The sequence below is a fragment of the Leptidea sinapis genome, chromosome 12 (assembly GCF_905404315.1).
Source record: "Leptidea sinapis chromosome 12, ilLepSina1.1, whole genome shotgun sequence".
In the NCBI taxonomy this organism is placed as follows: domain Eukaryota; kingdom Metazoa; phylum Arthropoda; class Insecta; order Lepidoptera; family Pieridae; genus Leptidea; species Leptidea sinapis.
Genome location: NC_066276.1, coordinates 5,995,726 through 6,019,339, shown reverse-complemented (window position 1 = coordinate 6,019,339; position 23,614 = coordinate 5,995,726). Strand labels below are relative to the sequence as shown.

General features: G+C 34.2%; 1 protein-coding gene across 5 annotated transcripts in view; it reads right to left on the bottom strand.

Annotated features, from left to right (window-relative positions):
* LOC126967134 (synaptotagmin-like protein 4) overlaps positions 1-23,614 on the bottom strand; it is a 160,506-nt gene that overhangs the window by 14,161 nt on the left and 122,731 nt on the right. For 3 of the 5 annotated variants that reach the window (XM_050811559.1, XM_050811560.1, XM_050811561.1), the window contains one exon: positions 4,907-5,037. In XM_050811559.1, the coding sequence (XP_050667516.1) occupies positions 4,907-5,037 (131 nt within the window). Of the gene's footprint in view, positions 1-4,906; positions 5,038-8,210; positions 8,780-9,735; positions 10,744-23,614 lie in introns of those variants that run through there. The other 2 variants (XM_050811562.1, XM_050811563.1) reach the window with 2 other exon arrangements.

Here is a 23,614-nt window from a genome sequence, read left to right as displayed (position 1 = left end):
ATTAAATTGAAAAATTGTTCGGTTGAAGTTTTAGAAAAGTACTTATTGTATTAAATTCTTTAAAAAAAGAATGTTGTTATAGCTGGAAATTCGAAGATTATTGACTCCAAAATTTATTTTCGGGAAGTAACTTCCAAATTTTTTATTGGATATTTCAAATTATATATAAATATTCTATTCGGTTCCAAATTTTCTTTAAGTTCTTCTTTGTACAATGTATTTTTTGCGTCGAAATATTTTCATTGCGTTATGTTGTAATCGACTCTCTAAGAAACCAAGTTTTGTGGATATTGAGGTATGGCCGCGCCTTAAGTTGAATTCGTAACGTGAGGCGGAAATTTGTAGGTAGCAATCTGTTTCTAAGGCCGCGCAAAGGTTATAACTTATTAATTCGATCTAATCTGACAACAGGAACGAGAACAGCTTTCAATATCCGATTGAAACACTCATGACACAAATTATCTTGCCTAAATAGGCATAAGATTGTGCTATGGGTTGCAAGACAAGGATATATTTATACCCCAACTAGATACAGCAGGCGTAGTCGCAAAGTGCGGCAACTAATACTTGGCCCAAAGTGGGCAGACTCGAGCCAGTCTCGAACAATGTGTGACGTTGACGTGTCATATGTTCTGTTAAGCTGTATTCTGAAATTAAAACTAAAATGCCTAGTTGCGTAGTAAAACTTTGTAAAAGTAATACTACAAGAAATAAGAAAGAAACTGGTATCACATATCATGAGTAAGTATTTTTAATATTATTAATTTCAATGAAAAATAACACGAAGCGTATGTTACAAAATTTGAAAGATGCCATCGAGTGTCAAGATGCCACGCACACAAGTATCTAATAGTTGCCGTAATAAAAAAGCTATTGTTCTTACATAGTGCGGTATATAGTTGAAGTGCAGCGGAGACCAATCCTTAATCTAAGTATCAATCACACAGGACCAGGGGCGGATCTTGAATTTGTGGGGCCCTGGGCTAATGCTGCTTAGGGGCCCTACCTAATTACTCAATCAATTGTCATTTTGCCAAAAAACTGTTTTCTATAGTGATGTAGGTATAATATATGTTAAGTACAGGAAGAAAATAGGAAAACAAAATATTTCATTTATTTATTAAAACATTATTAATGGCAAAATAAATTGACAGGTTATGAATGGTTATGTTATATAAATTATAAAGCAACCTTTCTGCATTTTTGTGCTGCAAATTCTTTTATTTGATCATCGCACTGTAAGTCCTTTGTTAAATCGCAATTTATAGAAAGAAGTTCGACATTGTTGTCCTGTATTTGTTTTCTTTATACGACATCCTGGAGAAAGAGCCAGGGCAACACATACGGTGGGTTCTATCACTAAATAAATAGATAAGAGTTGACTTATTTAGGGAGTTTGTTCCTGAATATTGGCCTGAACTATGTAATGTGACTTATCAATCATTTATTTGTTGGATTCAATTACTAATTGTGACAGTAATCACGACCATCATGTTCACGAAGCATCCTTACACAAACAATGAGTTCAAGCTCTAAAGGTTGATGCATTCAATATACAATAATTTATATTTATACAATTAATTCTTTATTACTTTTTATGAAATAATTTATATTATTTAAATACTCATATATTGGATGCAGCACATTACTAATTTGTTATGTATATTACAGCTATTGTAAAATTCAATTTGATTGAAAATAGTGGCCGTTGAGTTTCTTATATGTTCTTCTCACGAGCTCAACTTTTTACGAACATAATATGGTAAATTCAGTAATTTAAAAGATATATTTGTAGTGACGATTCAAAAGCGTTTAAGGCTCATTGAATAAAGTTTATTTGACTTTGACTTTGACTATCTTATTATATGTTATCTGGGATTTGGGTCATGGAAAATAGAACATTGCATAACAATTAATATTGATATATAAAACGGACTTGTTAACCGCATAATATGACATTGATATAGTTCTGATCGTAACAACCCACACAATACGTAAATGTCATAATATTTGTAAAATATATGGAATTAGTTATCGTCGTGGGTCGTGACTTTATAAAAAATACGTTTCGTCCCGTGTATTTTGTTGTCAAAATGATTTCACAAATAAAACATGAACTGAGAGTTACAACAAATTAGTTTTAAATATTGATGTTCAAGGTTTAGTCAGAGATTTCTGTTCAAGTCTGCCAAGACTCGGAAACCGAAAAAACAATCTATAGAACCGCTTTGACAAATAACGCGGTGGAAAATACCAGTCTAAACTGGTTTATTCATCAAAACCTTAGAAACATACATAAAAATCAAACACTGTTAAATAGTGGATAAATGTAGGAACCGTATACCCGTTCTCTATGTAGTTTTTTTTTTATTAAAATGAGGGACGAGCAGGAGGTTCAGCTGATAGTAATTGATACGCCCTGCCCATTACAATGCAGTCCGCTCAGGATTCTTAAAACAACTCAAAAATTCTGAGCGGCACTACAACTGCGCTCGTCACCTTGAGACATAAGATGTTAAGTCTCATTTGTCCAGTAATTTCACTAGCTACGGCGCCCTTCAGACCGAAACACAGTAATGCTTACACATTTCTGCTTCACGGCAAAAATAGGCGCCGCTGTGGTATCCATAATCTAGCAGGCATCCGGTGCAAAGGAGCTTCCCACTGCCCACTGGTGTCCAAATCTATACGAACCGCTCTGACAAATAACTTGACGATAGAAAATACCAGTCTGAACCGGTTTATTCATCAAAACCTTAGAAACATAGATAAAAACCAAACACTGTTAATAGTGGATACAGATAGCACAAAACCGTATACCCGTTCTCGTTGTATTTTTGTAGATTTGCCAAGTCTTGTTAAAATGTCGCCGTCATTAATTACAAAGAATATCTTATAAGTAGTTTACTAAATAATTACCCAGTACAACTTGTTGTCACTGTTGCCTATCTGTACCTACCGTAAGGTTCGGTATCCACCAAAGCGGAGAGGAGGATATGTATTTTGATAACCAATCAGATTTCGTTATTTCCACATCTCTCCGCATAGCTTCGGTGGAAATGGATCAGGCGGATAGGAGAGGACATGTCTCATTTGTCTATAGAATACTGTGCGGCGCGGCAGAGCTGAGATGCGTGTGCGCACACCCGAAAGTGTTGTTATAAGCACAGCTACCATCTCCTCTCCGCTTCGGTGGATACAGGGCCTAACTCATATTGTTTACGAATAACTGTTTAGCTCAGCCATTCAAAACAGTATTGTTTCTGAGGCCTTGCAACGGCCATTGTTGAGATATTAGGAGCACTGTTGTTACGACATGCCCTAAGAATAACTGGACTTGCAAAACGTTTTATATTTTGAGATATATATCTCTGTTTAGTTGTGTTTCAAGATATACATTTTGTATTTCAATTATTTTACTGTATAGGTTTTACATACACATTGTTTTATGTTTGTTTGTTTGTAACGCTTTCTCGGTCGATAATCTTGTCATATTGCACACATTTGGACACAGAATTAGATAAAGGTTATATTTGAGCTTAATTTTTGAAGTGACAACTTCTTGACACGTGACCAGTCGTTGAAATTATGGATTAAAGTTGATGTTTCAGAGAGATAAAACTTTTTTAATCTATATATATATTGACGACCTGTATAGCCGAGTGGTTAGCGATCCTACCTACTAAGCTAGAGGTCCCGGGCTCGAATCCCGGTAGGTGCAAGCATTTATATGATGAATATGGATGTTTGTTTCCGATTCATGGATGTTTAAATTTATTTATGTATGTTAAAGTAAGTATATTGTATTAAATATATCATTGTCTTGTAACCCATAACACAGGCTATATATGCTTAACTTGGGGCAAGATAATTTGTGTAAAAAGTGTGTCAATATTTTTATTATTATATATATATATATATAAGAGATTTCCACGTATATAGTCACTCATCACGATATCTCTGGAACCATTAGAGCTAAAGACTTGAAATTTGGTAGAAATATTCATTTCACCGAGTAGAGGTCAGCTAAGAACGGATTTTACGAAATTCCACCCACAGGAGTTTTTTTTTTATTATGAACAGAACAACGTCTGTCGGGTCAGCTAGTCTATATATATAAAAGAGAATGTATGTTTGTATGTTCCCTAATAACTCCCAAACTATTCGACCGATCTCAATGAAATCTTTTGTAATAGATTCGTTGAAGCTCAAGGAAGGTTTACATATATATTTATATGGCAAAGCAACGTTTGCTGATCAGCTAGTGTAAAATAATAAATTGACAGTTTTGTGTACGATAGCGCAATAAATGAACATATTATATATACATATAGTACCTACTATTCAACATATACAGACGTGAAACCTTACGGATGTTATATATGAACGGGATGGATTATAAATTTAGGTTGACATTTGTTATAAATATTTGTGTTCAAATATAAAACAATAATATATTTATTACATAATAATAATAACATTGACACACTTTTTACACAAATTATCTTGCCCCAAGTTAAGCATATATAGCCTGCGTTATGGGTTACAAGACAACGATATATTTAATACAATATACTTACTTAAACATACATAAATACATTTAAACATCCATGACTCAGAAACAAACATCTATATTCATCATATAAATGCTTTCACCTACCGTGATTCGAACCCGGGACCTCTAGCTTAGTAGGTAGGATCAATAACCACTCGGCTATACAGGTTGTCATTACTTATCTTTATAAATGCATCGTATCTAAAAGAATATATAATAGTCGGTACTATTGAACAAATATTTGTTCGTTTAAAAATATGAAATACAAACAAAAGCAGTCGAAATTTATTTTGTTTTATTTGAGACATTCAAATAAATGTTAATAAAGTAAGTAAATGTAAGCAATATTACCTGCAAGCCACTCCTGTTGTGTGGAAACCGGTCTCTGTCGATATCTCTGTCATGTGGTAAAGGTGAGCTGGATCGTTTGGGTAAGGTAGCATGACCAGGGGATATGTTGGTCTCTGATAGATACACTTCATCTGAAACAAAAACATGTATCACTTATTAACTGCTTGAAACTTGTTCCGAAAAGCTGGTGGTTTTTGGTTGTAATCATATCGAGTTAAGTTAAGATTTCTTAGTTTCGTAAAAAAATCTTCCACATCGATAGATATGTACATATTTTCAAAATAATTTGCAAAACGCAATTTCGTATTATTATTCAAGCATCGTGGACATCGTCGAAGGCGTCGTGCCATGAAAAGCTGATTGAAAGTTAAGGTGGTAGTTTTATAAACAGCATGGTGTTTTAGAAGGCGTGTTATGTGAAAATGTCAGTTAATGTTAATGTTATTTATCAAAAGACTTCATAATAAGGTCACACGCATTGGTACAATGGTTCCAATTTGTAAATTTGGAAGTCAACTTTGTTTTTTTTTTACTATTTGTTGTTTGGCAATCGAAATACAGTTTCTTGAGATGAAGCCTGCCTTGTTGTCAACAAATGGTATACTTTTTATATTATTTTGTGTTCTAGGCTTTACAAGTAAAATATATAATATAACTAGCTGACCCGACAGACGTTGTTCTGTACATATTAAATAAAGTATGGTTTCTATATTATGTATAGAACGTCATTGCTACCTGTTGTTAACTATAATGAAATTGATTCACAGCAGAACTGTCAAACTGTGCGTTAATAAATTCTCTCATAGAAAATATGTCCATACAAAACAAATATTGGAAATAAAAACAATTGTGGGTCCAAAATCGAAATAAAAACTATCCTATCTCTCAAGTTGGACCAAACTGCACTCCATGAAGTAATCCCCATTTAAATCCGTTCATTAGTTTAGGAGTCCATCGCGGACAAACAACGTGTCACGTAATTTATACATATATGTATTATGATATTATATAGTTCTCTAATAGTTATAAAGAAGTTTATTAGGTAGAACATAATGTATCAATAATTAATTATGAAATCGAAAGACAGCACGGAATTGAAAATAAAAACCTTTCGAGGCATGTGTTCTTCCATGTTTGTCTTACGGTCGCGAAACATGGGCACTGAGCAAATCTCTAAGAGAAAGATTAGCCAAATGTCAAAGGGCAATGGTGAGAAGCATATCAGGCTCGAAAAGAAGAGATAGTGTAAGAAACATTGTTCTCCGATCAAAAACGAAACTTAGCAACATACTGGAAAGATAAGAGAAAGAAATGGAGGTGGATGGGGCACTTGATGCGAGACACAAAAATCTCAAGTCTCCGCGTGTTATATCAAGTCGATTTTTTTAGTAAATCATCTATAGCACTAAATCCACATTCAGCTAAATATGAAGATGGAAACGATAGTAAAAGTTTTTCTTACACATTCTTGGAATTGGCCTTTTTTAGAAAAAGCTAATTTAGATCTTAATAAGCAATTTTTTAACGCCACACACTAATCTTTTCTTTAAATTACATCTAACAATATTAAATCACATTAGAGAAGAATAAATATATATATACTTAATTAAAGAGAGATAAAAAATAACGATATAATATTTAAAATAACAATACTCATATGAAACAGGTAAACTGTGCGGCGCGTGATATGTTAAATTAAAGTAATATTGATAAATTTGTCACCGATATCTAGCATTGCATTTAAATAACCCAAAGCAAAAGGATTAAAGTCGTGTCGAGTGCAATTTTAAAGTGCCCCCTTAACTATCAAATTGCCCCCCTGTTGGGCGTGGGCCCCACGATAAGAAACACTGATTTAGAGGAAACTTTGATTTTAAACGCAACTTACACCTCCGTCAAGACGTCGAATTATTTGAAAATTTGTACTCGTATCAAGAACCTAGGTCCATACATTTCATCACTTTGGCCTTATATCCCCAGGCACACCACGATAATTATAAAAATATCGACACATGTATATCGTAAGAAGAAAACCTGCCTGTTCATTATATGTAGTATAGCTGGCCCGTCAGACTTCGTACTGCCTCAATCGATAAATAAAATACCTAAACTTTTGTATAAAATAAACTTAAAACAAAATATAATACTCAGTACATTATTTTGATAAATCTCGTAGGGTTCAGCCTGCGTTTGCAATGTAAGCGGAAAAAATATAATTATTTACGACATCACATTAGAAACCTCAAAAATACCAGTATTCATCCACTATTTAATGCATTTTATTATACATATAAACCTTCCTCTTCAATCACTCTATCTATTAAAAAAAACCGCATCAAAATTTGTTGCGTAGCTTTAAAGATTTAAGCATACATAGGGACAGAGAAAGCGACTTTATTTTATATTACGTTGATTTTATACTATGAAGTTCATTTGATGCTGTTTAAAATGCTTAGATGTAATTAAAATATGAATTTGAAACTGGTTTATTATGATTTAAAAACAAATTTGGTGGACTTTAGATGACTGCAGCTGTAAAGCTCTTTAGCTTTCTCTTTTATCATATATATAATCGTATTTTTAAGCTATAATTTATTTTTGTTCAAAGATGTTTGTATTTACGAACAATACAGTCTACCAGTTCTGTAGATTTCATTCATTGGGGTTAGCAATGTCTATCCGTCACATACAACGTAAGCTTACTCTCGATGTAAGTAAATCTGCATTAACTTCACTTATAAGTTATAATTATATTCATTATATTTTTATATGGAAAGATTTATTATTCAACTACTCTTAATTTAAATTTTAAAATGTTATGTTTAAAAAAAGTTTGTCGAACTATAAACCGTTTTTCTTTCTAATATAAGTGTCAACATATTATTTGTGCATGAGTGAAAGTTATATTTGTTACAAGAAGAGTATTTAAACAGTGTTTTGTAAATGAACACACTTAAGAATGTTAATTGGTAGACGAAAACACATGACGCAATTCATTATTGAAATATCGTGTAAAAATTACTTACGGTGCTTTTGAAATGCTCAGTCAGACCTTAATTTGGTTATCGAGTTACTAAAATTGTTAAAAAGTGCGATATTTAACATCACAAGTGGATACAATACCAGATCATGCGTGCCGCAATATGTATACGTTGTTTGGTACCATCTTTTTTAAGTTCGAGCCAATCGTCACGTTTAACCTTGCGGTACTTTTTGCCCCGAGTCAAAGAATTATCGCACCACTCAATCGATTTTAAAAACGTATCTTTACACGCGAGTATTTCACGCATAAATGATTTCTCACCAGTTCTTAAAGTACTGCTTCCACTCTGAATACCGGAATCGTATGCGGTATTTTCAGTATTTTTAGTCTTCATCTTACAAGTTTCTAAAGAGATTGTGCTCTCCTTCCGTTCAGACAACAGCCATTTTGTTGAGCTTAGAGAAACAGACTCGTCATCCACAACTCTTGTTACGGTAAGAATTGGTACATCTTGTTTTTCTTGAGTCACTTTTTTTAATGTGTAGCTCCTTTTCTCTGGTACCACAAGAGAAGAATTCTGGTCTTCTTGCGGGGCTTCTTGGACAGGCTCACTACGTGATCGAGAAATACAAGGACAACAACATGAAAAACATTTACGAATCCCCGTTCTATGTCTTTCGATATTATTTCGTTCACTAATATTGTATACATTCACTAGCTCTACAGAAGATATTGGTTCTACCGAATTAGACAGATTACTTCTCTTAATAGAATAGTAACACATTGCTCCATCAGAATTAATTATTCTATTCATTATAATGAGGTATTTAACACCACGTCTAATGTGAGACTAAATCGGGGTATATGTGGATATTTTAACATTATTAACATTTTATCTCATCCTGCATGCTACTGTTTCCTGTTAGGTCCGCTCACAATAACAATGAATCGCCGTTTTGCAGTACAGAGCCCGGTTCACTCATACGGCACTGACTAATTATAATGTCAAATGATAGTGTAGTGGAACCATGATACGGCGCGACTAGTATACTTTAGTTATTTCCATAGTATTATGTCTTATGGTATATTGTTATGGGGTAACGCTGCCGATATTAATACAATTTTTGTGCTGCAAAAGAGGGCTATTCAAAGTTAAAGAAATTAACATCTTGACTGTTGCTTCTCAATATATTTTTGGTAATGTAATGCATGTATATAAGCACAGAAGTGAATTTGCTAGAAACTGTCATAACCATATTAATGTTAGCACCAGGAACAGACATAAACTTATAATGCCTACTACTGGGCTAAGTCGAGTTAGTAAGTCTTTTGTGGGTCGTTATATACGCTTTTACAATAAGATCCCAGAAAATGTTCAAAACCAAAGTATTACTTATATTCAAAAGAATTGTTAATAAACGTTTGTATGGTAAAAGTAACTATAACACAAATGACTTTCGAATTGATACCACAGATGGGAATGGAGCGTCCACCCTCAGGCTATTAAATACATAATAAGATTAATTGTACACATTATTTATGAAAAGAAAAGCCCGCTGAGTTTGTTGCGCCCGTTCTTCTCAGGTCTGAGGCATTCGTTTCGGAATGGGTGATAGTTTTTGACCTTGAATAAGTGATGTCACATCCTACTTTGAATAAAACTATTTGAATTTGAATTTAAATTGACACAGAATTTATAAATAGTAAGTGAATAGTATCTTGCTTTTTTGTATCTTACACAGACCTTAACGAAACCCTATTATAAACTTACCATTTTGTATGTTTGGGTATCTGATCAGCGCTATATCACTTGAACGGTTAAAATAATTACAAAAAAATTAAATACCTTCAAAGGAAAATGCACGTGGCATTGACTGTGTACTCCATCGTATAGATTTTGTAGGTGATTTCAGGTGGGCGGTGTTAATGTTCGTTGCAAACGATGTAGAAGGCATTTTAAGGATTGGCTTCTCGACTTTACTCAAAGATGGAAGCGAAGCTTTAAACATAGATTGCGGTCCATATTTTGCTACTTCAGTTTCCGGTGACATTTTCTCACTGCTCTTAGTCGTTCCGTCACTTGCATCATCAGGAACTGTGGCTACCGATCCTGCGTAGCCAGATTCTGATCCATTAGAACTTGCATTGTCGGATTTTTCAATTGATATTGGACCATCTACCTTATCAACACCAACATCAGTGTTTAAATGAGTTCGCTCAGCGATATTACCAATGGATATAGATTTATACGCTTTAGGGGTAGAAGTATCAATTTGAACTCTATATGGAACTCCAACATTATCTGGATCCTTGTATTTATCATCGCCTACCGTCTTCCCCTCGTCTGGTTTAAGAATTTGTTGAAGAGAAACAAGTTCTTCTTCCGCTAGGATAGGAGATATCGGTTCGAAATTTTTAGGTTGATTAACATCTTTTTTCACTCTTACTTTTGTACTAAACGCTGGATACTGTTTTTGTGATTTATTAAATACATTTGTGTTAACGGATTCATTTTGATTATTTCCGAGAGTTTTAAAGGATGTTCTTATATTTGGTATATTACTTCCAGGACTTACTGTGTTCTTTAAATTTATTGCACTTCGAGGTGGAGAATATTCTTCATGTTTTATAGAATTTTGCGATTTAATAATGTTATATTGTGGAGATAATGGCTTATTTACTGAATTATTTAAGTTATTGTTAACATTTTTCTCTTTATTATTTAGAGGTATTATACTCAAGTTGAGCTCATTTGGTGACTCTGACCTCAAGTCCTCTGAACTACTTTCCAGATCTTTGTTATATATGATAGTCGAAAATCTCTTTTCGTTTTCAGTATAACTGCATTTTCTTCTTAAAGATTGTCTACCACTTGTCGATTTATTAATATCAGAAAAGTTACTACTTGATAGATTTTTAAACAAATTATCACAATTTTCGAGTGAATCGTGGAAGCTTGTGGTATTTGGGTTATAATTTGTGTTCACTGTTGAAGAATTTTCTTTATTGAAATATTGAGCACTGGTCACTTTTCCAAAACTTTTCTCACTTTCTTGGGCGTATTTGACTGGATCCACACTTTTACCAACTTTCTCATCAATTTTTTTGGTGACAGCATATTGCTCTGCTACTTTCTGTTTCAGCGACACAGCCTTCGGTTTAGAAATTTCATTTGCCAAAAAGGAATATAGTTTTAATTTCTCCCTTTGTTGTTCCCTAACTTTCGGCAGTGTGATTGGTTCATATGTGTCTACACCATCATTTTCAGAGTTAAAACAATTCCAACAATTCACTTCCGCTTCCTTTTTAGTTTCAGAACTTCCAACAATTTCATTTTCTTCCTTAGCACCCATTTCACTAATGCTAAATTAGTAACAATCTAAACGTTAGAACCGACCATAAGCGACACCGTTCTCCGTAATACTAAATATAATCAAACCGGTTGATACATTGAATTAAGATGATTGGGGCAAGTACAAACTACCAACTTAAAACGACCTTAACGTGTTGTCAAACGTTCTAGAATGGATAAGTTGCACAACATTAAAAACGACCATCTATATCATGCCTTTAACGTTATGTAAACATAGTAAACGTCCTTAGGAATTTTATACGTAGTTATTGTAAACCAGTTCTCATTAATAGCTACTAAGTATGTTACAACACGCAAAACTGCTAAAACAAATGAAGAGATAATTAATTAATTAGTTATTATAAGGTCGAGATCTGATTAGAGTAATGATAATTCATTATTACTATATTTCGGAAAGTTTTCGGGACAATTCAAAAAAGGATATACACGAGGTTTGTTAAAATTATCTGTGTGGAAAATTTTGTACGAGAATATAGTGTAAGAAGAGACACTGAATAGGCATTCCAGGTTTAATTAGTGAGGGCAGACAAGGTGAAGAACAAAGACGTGTTCAACGTATTAGCAACGTATAATTGAATGAATTTAAATTTAGCTTTGAAAATTTTTTGGTCAACCTTTCTTTGTCAGATATAATATTTTATACAAATTATCTAGCCCCAAACTAGGCAGTAGACATAGCCTGTGGTATGAGTTAAAGACACTGATATATTTAATACGATATACATACTTAGACATACATAAAAACATATCCATAACTCGGAAACTAACATCCATATTCAATTATATATATGTTTGCACCAACCCAGATTGGAACCCGGGATCTTTAAATCAGGGTCACTAACCACTAGGCTATATTGGTGAGCTACCAATCAAATTTATTCCATCTTGGGGGTGATTTACAAAGGCCAACGCATACAGTCGATCAACAATGGTTGGTTGCTACGTCTCAGTTCATTGCTTGGTTAGCAGTACATAAAAATTATAAATTTTATGTTTACTTGAACCTTCAAAATAAGCTCTATGTGAAGATACTCCGCGACAATCAAATAAACTATATTGTAACTTTGTGAATAGCGCCATCTAGCGATTTAGCGTTGTTTTAAAATCGTAGATTATCATTTGCGATTATAATGTTTTCAGTCAATACAGACAGGTGGCAGACAGCAAACTTGATATTGCAGATACTACTCGTGGTTCCCCAAGAAAACAATCGTATCGTTTGTGCAGACTGCACCAGTAAAACTTTATGTGTTACCTGCATACATTGTAGTAAAAGTATTTATTACTAAGTCACTAATTTTTTTCACATCTATATTTGGTTAGTGATTTTGAATGAATGGATATTTTAGTAGAATAAATAACTACATAAATAGGTGGGCTTCACAGGCTTACTGTTTAAGCAAGATTGAACAAGTATGATCCTTCAATTTAGCTCTTTTGTCTAATAAGTCTCGATCCTTTGTTTTACATTACATTAATACATTTCTTTGTAAATACTGAATGTACTGAACGTTTTAAAACAGACTGAGACGAATTTTACAATTTTTTAAGTAGGTAGGTTTTATAGGTACATATAATATATCCCTACTAATATTATAAATGTGAATATAAGTTTGTTTGTTACGCTTTTATGAAATTGACCGATTTTGATGAAATTTGGTACAGCGATAGCCTAGAGCTTGGGAAAGGATATTGGCTATATTATATCCCGGAAAAATTATAGAGTCCACTATAGTTTAGACTAGTTTAACCGATAAAACCGGTGGATAAAACGTTTCTATCACTAATTTATAGTGCTTCTACGCTTGACAGACATATAAATTACGGGATATAAACATACTGCAAGTTGAACATTAGCATTTGTATGGAATGTGACCGGTCCGACAAACAATAATTAAAAAGCGTTGATCAATTTTTTGTGCGAATGAGACTGAGCCGTCACGCTCGTAGGCAAAGACTGAGGGGAATAAGAAAGACTTTTACCAGTGGGAGGCCCCTTTGCACAGGATGGCTAGATTATGGGTACCACAACGGCGTCTATTTCTGCCGTGAAGCAGTAATGTGTAGACATTAGTTATTGTGTTTCGGACTGAAAGGCGCCGTAGCTAGTGAAATTACTGGGCTAATGAGACTTAACATCTTACGACTCAAGGTGACGAGCGCAACTGTAGTGCCGCTATTTTTGGGTTTTTAAAGAATCTTGAGCGGCACTGCATGGGCAGGGCGTATCAATTACGTCGAACGTCCTGCTCGTCTCGTCCCTTCTTTCCATAAAAAAAGACTAGTACGACGAGCAAAATTATACTTTGTCGATCCTTACGAGGGAAAGTTACTGTAACATCAATACTTATGAAGATAAACTCATAATAGTTAGACACTGCCTTATAAAGCCTAGATCCGGAAGGGTAAAATCTTAATACATACTTACACCAACAACATAATGTTATTAACACCAGGAACAGACCTAAACTTATAATGCCTACTACTCGGCTACGTCTAGTTAGTAAGTCTTTTGTGTAGCGATGTATATGCTTTTAAAGCAAGATCCCAGAAAGTGGTCATAACAAAAGTTTTTCATTTAAATTCAAAGGAATTGTTAAAACTGTTTATGTGGTAAAGGTATAACATAAATGACTTTCTTAATGATACCACAGATTGGTAATGGAGCAACCGCCCACAGGCTATTAAATAATAATTTTTATTGTAAGATACTACTTTGTTATCATATTTTTTTATTGAAAAAACAGATAGCTTTTGAGAAATTCATATATTCATCATATATAATAGCATTTGAGAAGTTATACTTCTTTAGGCGCGTTATAAAAAAATTATGAGAGTGAAATTTTAAGATGCGCGCACAACACTAACAGGGTGAAGTTGGTTCCTAAAATTTTCTGACGTTTGCGTCATTCGTCACTTGTTTTTGGTTTCTTCGTCCATTATTAGGACAGGCAAAGGGTTCAAGCCCATACAGCCGTATTCATTATTTAATAATTAATTGTCAAAGCCATCGTCGCAAGATTTTTACAATATTGTTCTTTCTACAAACGTAGAAGCACGAGTCATAAATAATTTTAAGGATTTTTGCTTTGTAAGGCCAAAGAAGTATAACTTCTTGCGTTCATACATAAATATACATGAACACTTTTTTTATAGATTCACACCGTTTCATCGGCATATATATCTCTGTAACTAGGTTTCGAGAGTTATTCATATTGAATAAGCTAAAAATGATGTAGTTTTTCAGACGAAACGGGCTGCGTGTTAAAGTCCTTTGATAATCTGATTTATGTTTCACAACATTTACAAGAATGTTACAAGAAATTGAACACAAAGGCATTGCACAAGTGATTGTTACTTTAATAGTTGTCATTATGTCTGTCAACATTGCGAGGTGAATCACAGGATATACCGTTGGTACTCAACAACCGTGTAAAATGCCTTCACTTTTATATTTATTAAGTGAAAATCGCTTTTTATTTAAATATCTAAGAAGATAATATAGTTTTAAAGTGAGTTGCTGTAAATTCAAGGCAATATTGGCCAATTTTTTTCTTATGAATATAAATTTGCCTATTTTTAAATACATCGATACTTAATTAAAATGTATGATTTCAAAATTTGTAAATACGTAAGGGTCTCTTAATTTTTTTAAATAAAATACAGCCCTTACATCTCAATAATAGAACCATTATGTTGGTGAAAGAATTTCTAAGACTTTTTTGGGTTTATTCATAAAAACAATATTACACATTATACTTGTCTAATAAGAGTACAGATTAACTATCTACTTTATTCGAAGCTATAAAATTTGGGTAACTAATCAGTAATCACATACTTAAATAATGTCAGTTGAGTGAGTAATTAAATAATTACTAATTGACCTTCGAGTAAAACAGAAGGTGAATGAATGAAGTATACTTCCTGAATGAAAGCCAACGAACTGTATCATGGGTTTTTTACCATCACAGTGTCGATGTCCGCGTCTTTACTTGTTTATAATAAAACCGGAATTAGTCTTAGTTCTACAGCATTACCGGAACCAGCTGTTTACGTACGGCGACAACAGATGGCGCTAATGTATAAACAAATGCCAAACTAACAACGAACATAGACCGTAACTGTGTTCCGTACGCAAAATGTAACCAGCGGACACTCTGCTAAAGTCTCTGGTGTCCAGCCGTCCTTCTTATGTTAGCGGGCTGTCAGTTAGAGAGCTGAAATTTTGACTTTGCATAGAAGTTTAAGTAACATTGCCGCTTTTGCTAACCACACAGAAAAATAAACAAAGATGGCGAATTAATAATTGAAAATAAAAAAAAGTATTGAACAATTACACATCTTGTGAGTCTTATATCTGTAAATCTTGTAATGCATTTCAGCTATCATGTAAGGAGATCGTTTGCAATGGAGTTCATATTATGATATAAGTCAATATTTGTATATATTTTAACACTAGGTGACCAGAGGCAAGACAAGTTGCAACGGACCGTGGACGACGCGAGTGGATTCTGTTAGTAGGCCACGGCCTCCATGATTGATTGGATATCACATTAGCGAGAGTTGAAACTGTGAGAATTACAAAACAATACCTCAACTGCATTACCAGTTACCATTGTACGCGTAATATTTCGCTCCTATTTAGACGAATACATCACGAGGTTATTCTCACGGTAACGCCGCGAAAAGGATAATTGGTGGAGTTCTTTTTTAAGAAACTGATGGTATTATGCTTTTCCTATAACAATGCAGTGCCGCTCAGAATCCTTGAAAATTTGAACACAAAACAAGATGAGATGTCAAATATTGTATACAGGTTGTCCCAAAATTCAAACTTCAAGCCGAACGGGACAATAGGGCAGTTGATAAACATCCATCCATCCCATGTTCTTTAGAAATTTTGGGCATTAAAAAAAACAGATTTCCTCCATTGCTAACAATTTTTTGATGATTGTGTTTTATGTTGGTTAATTTTGCCCATTTTGAAACATGTCGCCATAACCCTAAATAACAAATGTTTAATCACATTTAAAAATAATAATACTATCGCCCCAAATTTTCTTAGAAATAACACTCTTTGTGGAATAATGAACATAACATTTTCAAAATATCTAGACTTTGACAGAGCCTCCTGAAAAAAAATGTACTAGAGTGCATTGCCAAGTGCCTTCAAAAGCTGGTGTCTTATCATGATTCCAAAATGGTACAAAAATTGTTGGGTTAATACTTAAAAAAAATATGGGTAAAAAGAAACTTGAAGTAACCACTACAAAATGGTTACAAAATGAATGAAATCTGCTTTCTTTTTGTTTAGTGCCCATAATTTCTAAGGAACATGGGATGGATTTTTTTCTTATTATGCTGATGATGTTTGCCATCTATCCTATCGTCCTGTTTCGGTTTGACGTTGAATTTTGGGACATCCTGTTTATAATATCCGTCGCATCGTGACAATTCCGGTAAGTTTCATAAAATCACATCGGCATGTGTTTCGCCTCAACAAGGGGTATTTTCAGAAGCTGTTAATTCGAGTTAACAATTGTCAGCCTAACGGCCGTTCCCAATATAATATCTACAGATAGAGATAGATTAATACCTTCTACTACGGTAGACATATGTATTTCTACTGTCAGTCATTCTTATAGCCTTATGAATTGTAATTTCCATACAAAATTCTTTCGCTGGTAAGCTATACCATTGCTAGACAGCGTGCATAGATAAGGTGAGTTACCGTCGATAAGTTTATTGGGTCAGGTAGAATAAGTTTATAGTACAGAAAAGTCAACGATAGTTACGATTATTATCTAAAGTAAGAGATAGACTGAATATTGGGGACGGCCATTCACCTTGACGGGAGTCAAGAATTTCCGTCATATAACGTCGAATTCTATTCATAAGAAAAGATTGCATTTACGGCGATGTGATTAATGCAAATAAATACAATTTATTCAATGTTCAAGTAATATTTTCGTTGCTTACATTACCAATGTGTTTTACATACATAAACCTTATGTTATATAAACACCTTAACTAATAAGCCGCTTAGAGTATGTGTTATTTATTATACTTATAACTTTAATAAATGTACCTATATTTAATTATACACAAGATTGTGTTGAATAAAATTCTTTAGTAAATATTTTATTATACGAACATGAATTCTTTAGTAAAATAAATATATTTTTATTTGTTTTTTTATCCCGACATTTCTTAGATTCATCAATTGCTTGACACGGTGTGTTCACGGGCCAAGTACAACAAAATACTAACACCCTTATTCATAATGGTCCGCTAACTTAAGGCGACACTAAATGCCAGCGACCTTGAGCGTTATGAGTTCACGGCTTCCGGCCCGCCATCTATGTAATAAAGCCAATATTTTCAAAATTCTTGCATGGAATACAGTTTATATGCTTACAATCCTCGTTATTCATTACTAATCTAAATGAATGTACCTACACAAAAAAGTACAAGCTATAAGAATAACTTTTCTGAGAGTAGTACTAAAAAAATGCGTCGTGCCATGCCAAAAAACTTGTTTAACTGCAAAGAAAAGTAGTAGTTCAATAAGGCTCTGGAGTGTTAACCACAGCAAGCATTAGCAACCTACAAATAAGACTTAGGGATATGTCTAGTTTTTATTTATTACTAGTGACCCGACAGACGTTGTTCTGTATATATAATAAATAAAATAATGTTTTTATATGAATTTGTCAACAATATTTCATTACATCATAATTATTTCGTAAAATATGCTGCCTGTTGTTACAATGAAATTGTTTCACAGCAAAACTGTCAAACCGTGCGTCAATAAATTCTCTCATAGAAATTATGTATGGACACATCAAAGGAAAAACAAATTTGTTCTTTTTATTTAATTTAGCAGCATTTTCCTATTTATTCACCTTTTAAAACTTCTCTGGACTTCCACAAATAATTCAAGACCTAAATTAGCCAAATCGGTTCAGCCGTTGTCGAGTTTTAGCGAGACTAACTAACAGCAATTCATTTATATATATATAGATAGATGTACAGAACAACGTCTGTCGGGTCATTTAAGTGAAAGTATATTATGGGAGATGACAGTCTTACATCACGTCCAACATCCATCTAATCGTTCCGGTAAGTACTTGTTTAATTCTAAACGGAGATTAACAAAACAAGCTGGAACTGCCATATCCATTCTAAATGAAGATTAAATAAATCAACGGATTCTAAAAACAACACTAATAAGACTTAAAGTTCGAGTCGAACCGGTTCTCAGAATAATAAAATTCTGGACAAGGTTAAGATCTTAAAAAGCTTGTTCGCAACAGCAAACTTAAGCCGTGACTTATGAGACTGCTAACATAATTTTATGAGAACAATATAAACATTTACTTAATAAAATAAAAAGCCTTTTTATTTGCTCCTATGAAATAAGTAACATTTTGTTTAGTGGATTAGTAATTATAATTAAATAAAGTAATTTTTGTTAGTATTTATTAGTTAAGGTAATATTTATTTGATTTCTTTCATAGGAACCCCCGTTGCGGGTGAAGGCCTCCTCCATGTTGTGCCATTTATCCCTATCTTGTGATCGGATTGGCACAAGAACATTTACTTAGTTAATATATTTTTATTGCATTCTCTTGGAAGAGAGACAAACTGATAAGGGGAATGGTAACCTGATGATAAGGGATAGGGAATCACAGGAACGTTACCGGTTTTTAGGGGAAAAAGCGCCCTAACTTTTTTGAAGTATTTGTCGTGTACACCCGGAAACGTCTCTCAAGGAAGCTCATTTCACAGTTTCGTTGTATTTTTTTATGGAAAAGGTGGACAAACGAACGTACGGGTCACCTGGTGTTAAGTGATCACCGCCGCCCACATTCTCTTGCAACACCAGAGGATTCACAGAAGCGTTGACGGCCTTTAAGGAAGGTGGTTTTTTTTGAAGGTACCCATGTCGTATCGTCCCGGAAACACCGCACAAGGAAGCTCATTCCACAGCTTTGTAGTACGTGGAAGAAAGTTAATTGAAAACCGCACTGTGGAGGACCGCCACACAACCAGATGTTGGGGATGATATCCTAAATTGTGGCGTGTCGTTCGAAGGTTGAATTCAGCGGCAGGGATCAGGTGAAACAGCTCTTCGGAACACTCCCCGTGATAAATTCGGTAGAAGACACACAATTAAGCGATGTCTTTTGCAACGCCAAATAATCTAGCTTTTTACACAGCATTCTGGATCTTCGACAATTTAAGCAGCTCTTCATTACACACGCAAAAATTAACGATTCTATAGTGCTTATAGAGAACATGACGATAATATTTTTTTTTTAAATCTAACACTTTTTTTTATAAAAATAAGGTACGAGACGAGCAGGACGTTCAGCTGATGGTAATTGATACGCCATTACAATGCAGTGCCGCTCAGGATTTTTGAATTGGCACTACAATTGCGCTCGTCACCTTGAGACATAAGATGTTGAGTCTCATTTGCCCAGTAATTTCACTAGTTACGGCGCCCTTCAGACCGAAACACAGTAATGTTTACACATTACTGCTTCACGGCAGAAATAGGCGCCGTTGTGGTACCCATAATATAGCCGGCTTCCTGTGCAAAGGAGTCACCCAATGGTGTTACTTTACTTAACCATCAACAAATCTATGTGAGTAGAGTTGCGGGTCGCGCTTGTTTCGAACCGTGTTACTAGTTCATACAAATCATCGGTGACTTGAGAGTAATGTCAGTAGAAAGCCATTAGTCCGGAGCTCTCAGAAGCGACTCGACTGCATTCGTGTTTCCCATGCTAGAAAGTCAGCCAACGACCGCTTTTAATTGTTATTATCATTTTGCGTAATGTTACGATGTTGTACAACTCTTAGTAATGGTGTTACAAATGTCTACAATTAATACTAGTATTTCCCCCTGACTTTACCGGGTAGAACTTAGTTAATTATTGAAGCGAAAACTTCTTAAGAAAATTTATTGAAGTAGTAGTACTAGTTACATTGCGGAAATCCATAATTATCCAAATGTTTTGAGTTTTCTTTAGTGTTAATTTAATTCCGCCAGTATTTTTCTTTAAACAATTCGACACATGTTTCGCCTCTACACGAGATTGCTTAAACCCTTCTAAACTTCTTAAGCTGCGTTGAGCACTTCACTTGGGATGGGTATAAAATATTAACCTCGCGTCAGGACACGTGTCCTGATCAAAAATTCGTAAGACAATTTTATACAGTGTTAGGTACCAGGCAATCATAGTTGAAGAAGAGATTGTCTTATGTATGACGTGAGTATACCTTAATATATTCTAACGTCAGATACCAGGAGAACATAAATATGGTAGGGGTGATAGTATAATGTCTTTTGAAGTGAAGACTTCTTTAGCGGCGTTGTGTTCTTTTCTTAGGTTGGATATAATACAGTGAACGCATATAAAACATCGTAGATAGAAGATGGACACTAGAATCGCTGTCAGCGTATCTAAATGAGATAGCAATATTCTGTGACTTATGTTATGTTTTCGTTCTGGACGATTTGAACAACGTAATAAACAACAACGTCCCATATTTTAATAATAACTGAAATCACCATTGCAACCATAGTTTGTTGTGAGCCGATGAACTGGATCGAAAAAAAACCCTTACGCGACAATAGATATTCGCGCGACGACGCGATAGTAAATGAATACTTAATCATTCCAAAAGATTTAATAATGCACAACATTAATGTTCAAGTTTTCACTTCTGCCGGCACTCCCGAAGTGCAACCCGTATGTTTATTACATTATCTGTTCCTCAGCTCTAGGCCAATAAGGACTTGCATTGGTAAACTTTTTAATACCTTGGTTTATATTATAGCAACTTTCAGAATTATATTTATTGAAGTGATGGCTTCTTTGATCATTTTTAGTGTGGGAAAGAAGCACTGAATCGCAGTGCCCTCATGTCAAAGAAATAAATCTATTACATAGGTCATAGAGCACAGCACAAGATACGAAAAATTGTTGTAAGATAAATAAAAACAATTTTTTTTATGATAATAAGGGACGAGACGTGCAGGACGTTCAGTTGATGGTAATTGATACGCCCTGTCCATTACAATGCAGCGCCGCTCAGGATTCTTGGAGAGCCCAAAAATTCTGAGCAGCACTACAATTGCGCTCGTCACCTTGAGACATAAGATGTTAAGTCTCATTTGCCCAATAATTTCACTAGCGCGCCCTACAGACCGAGATACAGTAATGTTTACACATTACTGCTTAGCGACAGAAATAGGCGTCGTGGTACCCATAATCTAGTCGGGTCACATTTGACAGAAAATTGAAACAATTTGTTATTTTTTTTTTAAGTGATAACCCTCACTTCTGGAATTAAATACACAAATAAAAGACTCGAACAAAGTGATATTAAGACAGATGAACTTTACGCCACTCGAACAGTTGGCTCGGTGGAAGAGCACTCGCACGGAACGCGAGAGGCCGCGGGTTCGAGTCCCGCATCGTTCATAAACTTAGTTTTTAAATTTAATTTGTAGAAATCTGAAAGTTGATTCCAAATTGATCCCCATCTTAATTTTAGTTACCATAAATATAAGCCGTATCAATTTTTGAATATGATAATTATGATGATGAACGAAAATTAATTAACAAATATGATAAAATTGATACTTATATATTAATGAACATGTCTGTCTGTAATAAAATATCTCATAATCATTATTATTCATGTAAAACAGCGAAATAAATTAAAAATGACGTCTATATTAATACGTTGATTTCTAATATACTTAATATATAATAATATATAATACTTTCTAAATACATATTTCTTAACAACTCAAAAATAATGCTTAGCAGTTTATGAAGCTAAGTACATTTCAAATCAATTTTCGTCGTTGAATCGTATTTCCTTAGAATAAGGATTGGTCTCCACTGCGCTCCAACTAATACTACGCCCAATTGGGCGTACTCTAGCCAATCTCAAACAATGTGTGACGTCGACATGTCATGTTCTGTTAAACTTTGCTAATAATTGAAACTAATATGTCGGGTTATTAGGAAAAGTTTGTAAAAATTATACTACAAGAAATAAGAAAGACACTGGGATCACATATCATCAGTAAGTATTTTGTATTTTATTAATTTCAATGTAGAATAACACGAAGCGTATGTTACAAAATTTGAAAGATACCATTGAGTGTCAAGATGCCACGCACACAAGCATCTAATAGTTACCGTAATAAAGAAGCTATTGTTCTTAGGTAGTGCGGTATCTAGATGGAGCGCAGCGGAGACCAATCCCTAATCTAAGCGTATTTGGATCGCAATTGGATTTGTTGTGCTGTTTTTGAACACCGTGTTCATTTTGTTAAATAAAAATACGTTATATTGTGATATTCTTAGAAAACCATATTCTTCCAAACAGGCAGGCACTTCAATTTTAATTATACACATGTATACATAATATAAAAGTAAAAAGTATTAAAAGGAACGGTAACAGCGTTCAAATGTGTGAGCAAGTGCGCGACATTGGTAATACTACTCCCACAACTCGCATGCGTCTAGATTTTCTAACTGAATATTTTCTATATATATACATATAATGAAAATGGACTTTGTTTGGGGCTCAAACACACCTAAATCACTGATCGTATGACATGAAACTACCACCATTCGATGCGAAATTTGTCCTAGATGGTTTACGGTTACTTATATTTCGAATTCCAACGTTCCTTCTTTTTAAAATTTGCCCAGTGAAGCGGGCGGAAACGGCTAGTATAATATACAAATATAATATTTGAAAAACAAAATTTTATTAACGATGCGGGACTCGAACCCAGGACCTCTGGCGTTCCGTGCCAATGCTCTAACCAACTGAGCTAACCGTTCGAGTGACTTATCGTCATAATATCTTGTATGCTTTGTTCAACTCTCAGGTTGTGGCTTCATCTACAGGATCTACTTTACAGCTGATAACCTGCTCAACCCCAATATTTGCATATTAGGAAATTGACTTGAGATGTCGCTCTTGTAAATCTTAACAATTAGTTATGTTTTTAAAGTGATAAACCTCACTTCTAGGATTAATACACAAATATATATATATATATATATATATCATTACATACTTGTGCTTAACAATGTGAAGCGAGTAGGAACTCGGCCAGGTATGGCAGTAAAAGTGAAACAGAGTTGCACAAGGTGCGCTCTTTATCTCCAAGATTTACTACCAGATAAGGTGAATGACTCCACAGTCGTTGCATGACAAACGTATCTGCTGCACGCTGTAATCATAATATTTACTTGACGGGAACAAAACATACAGTTTCGTTTGCATATTTCTGTTATAAAAGACGTTA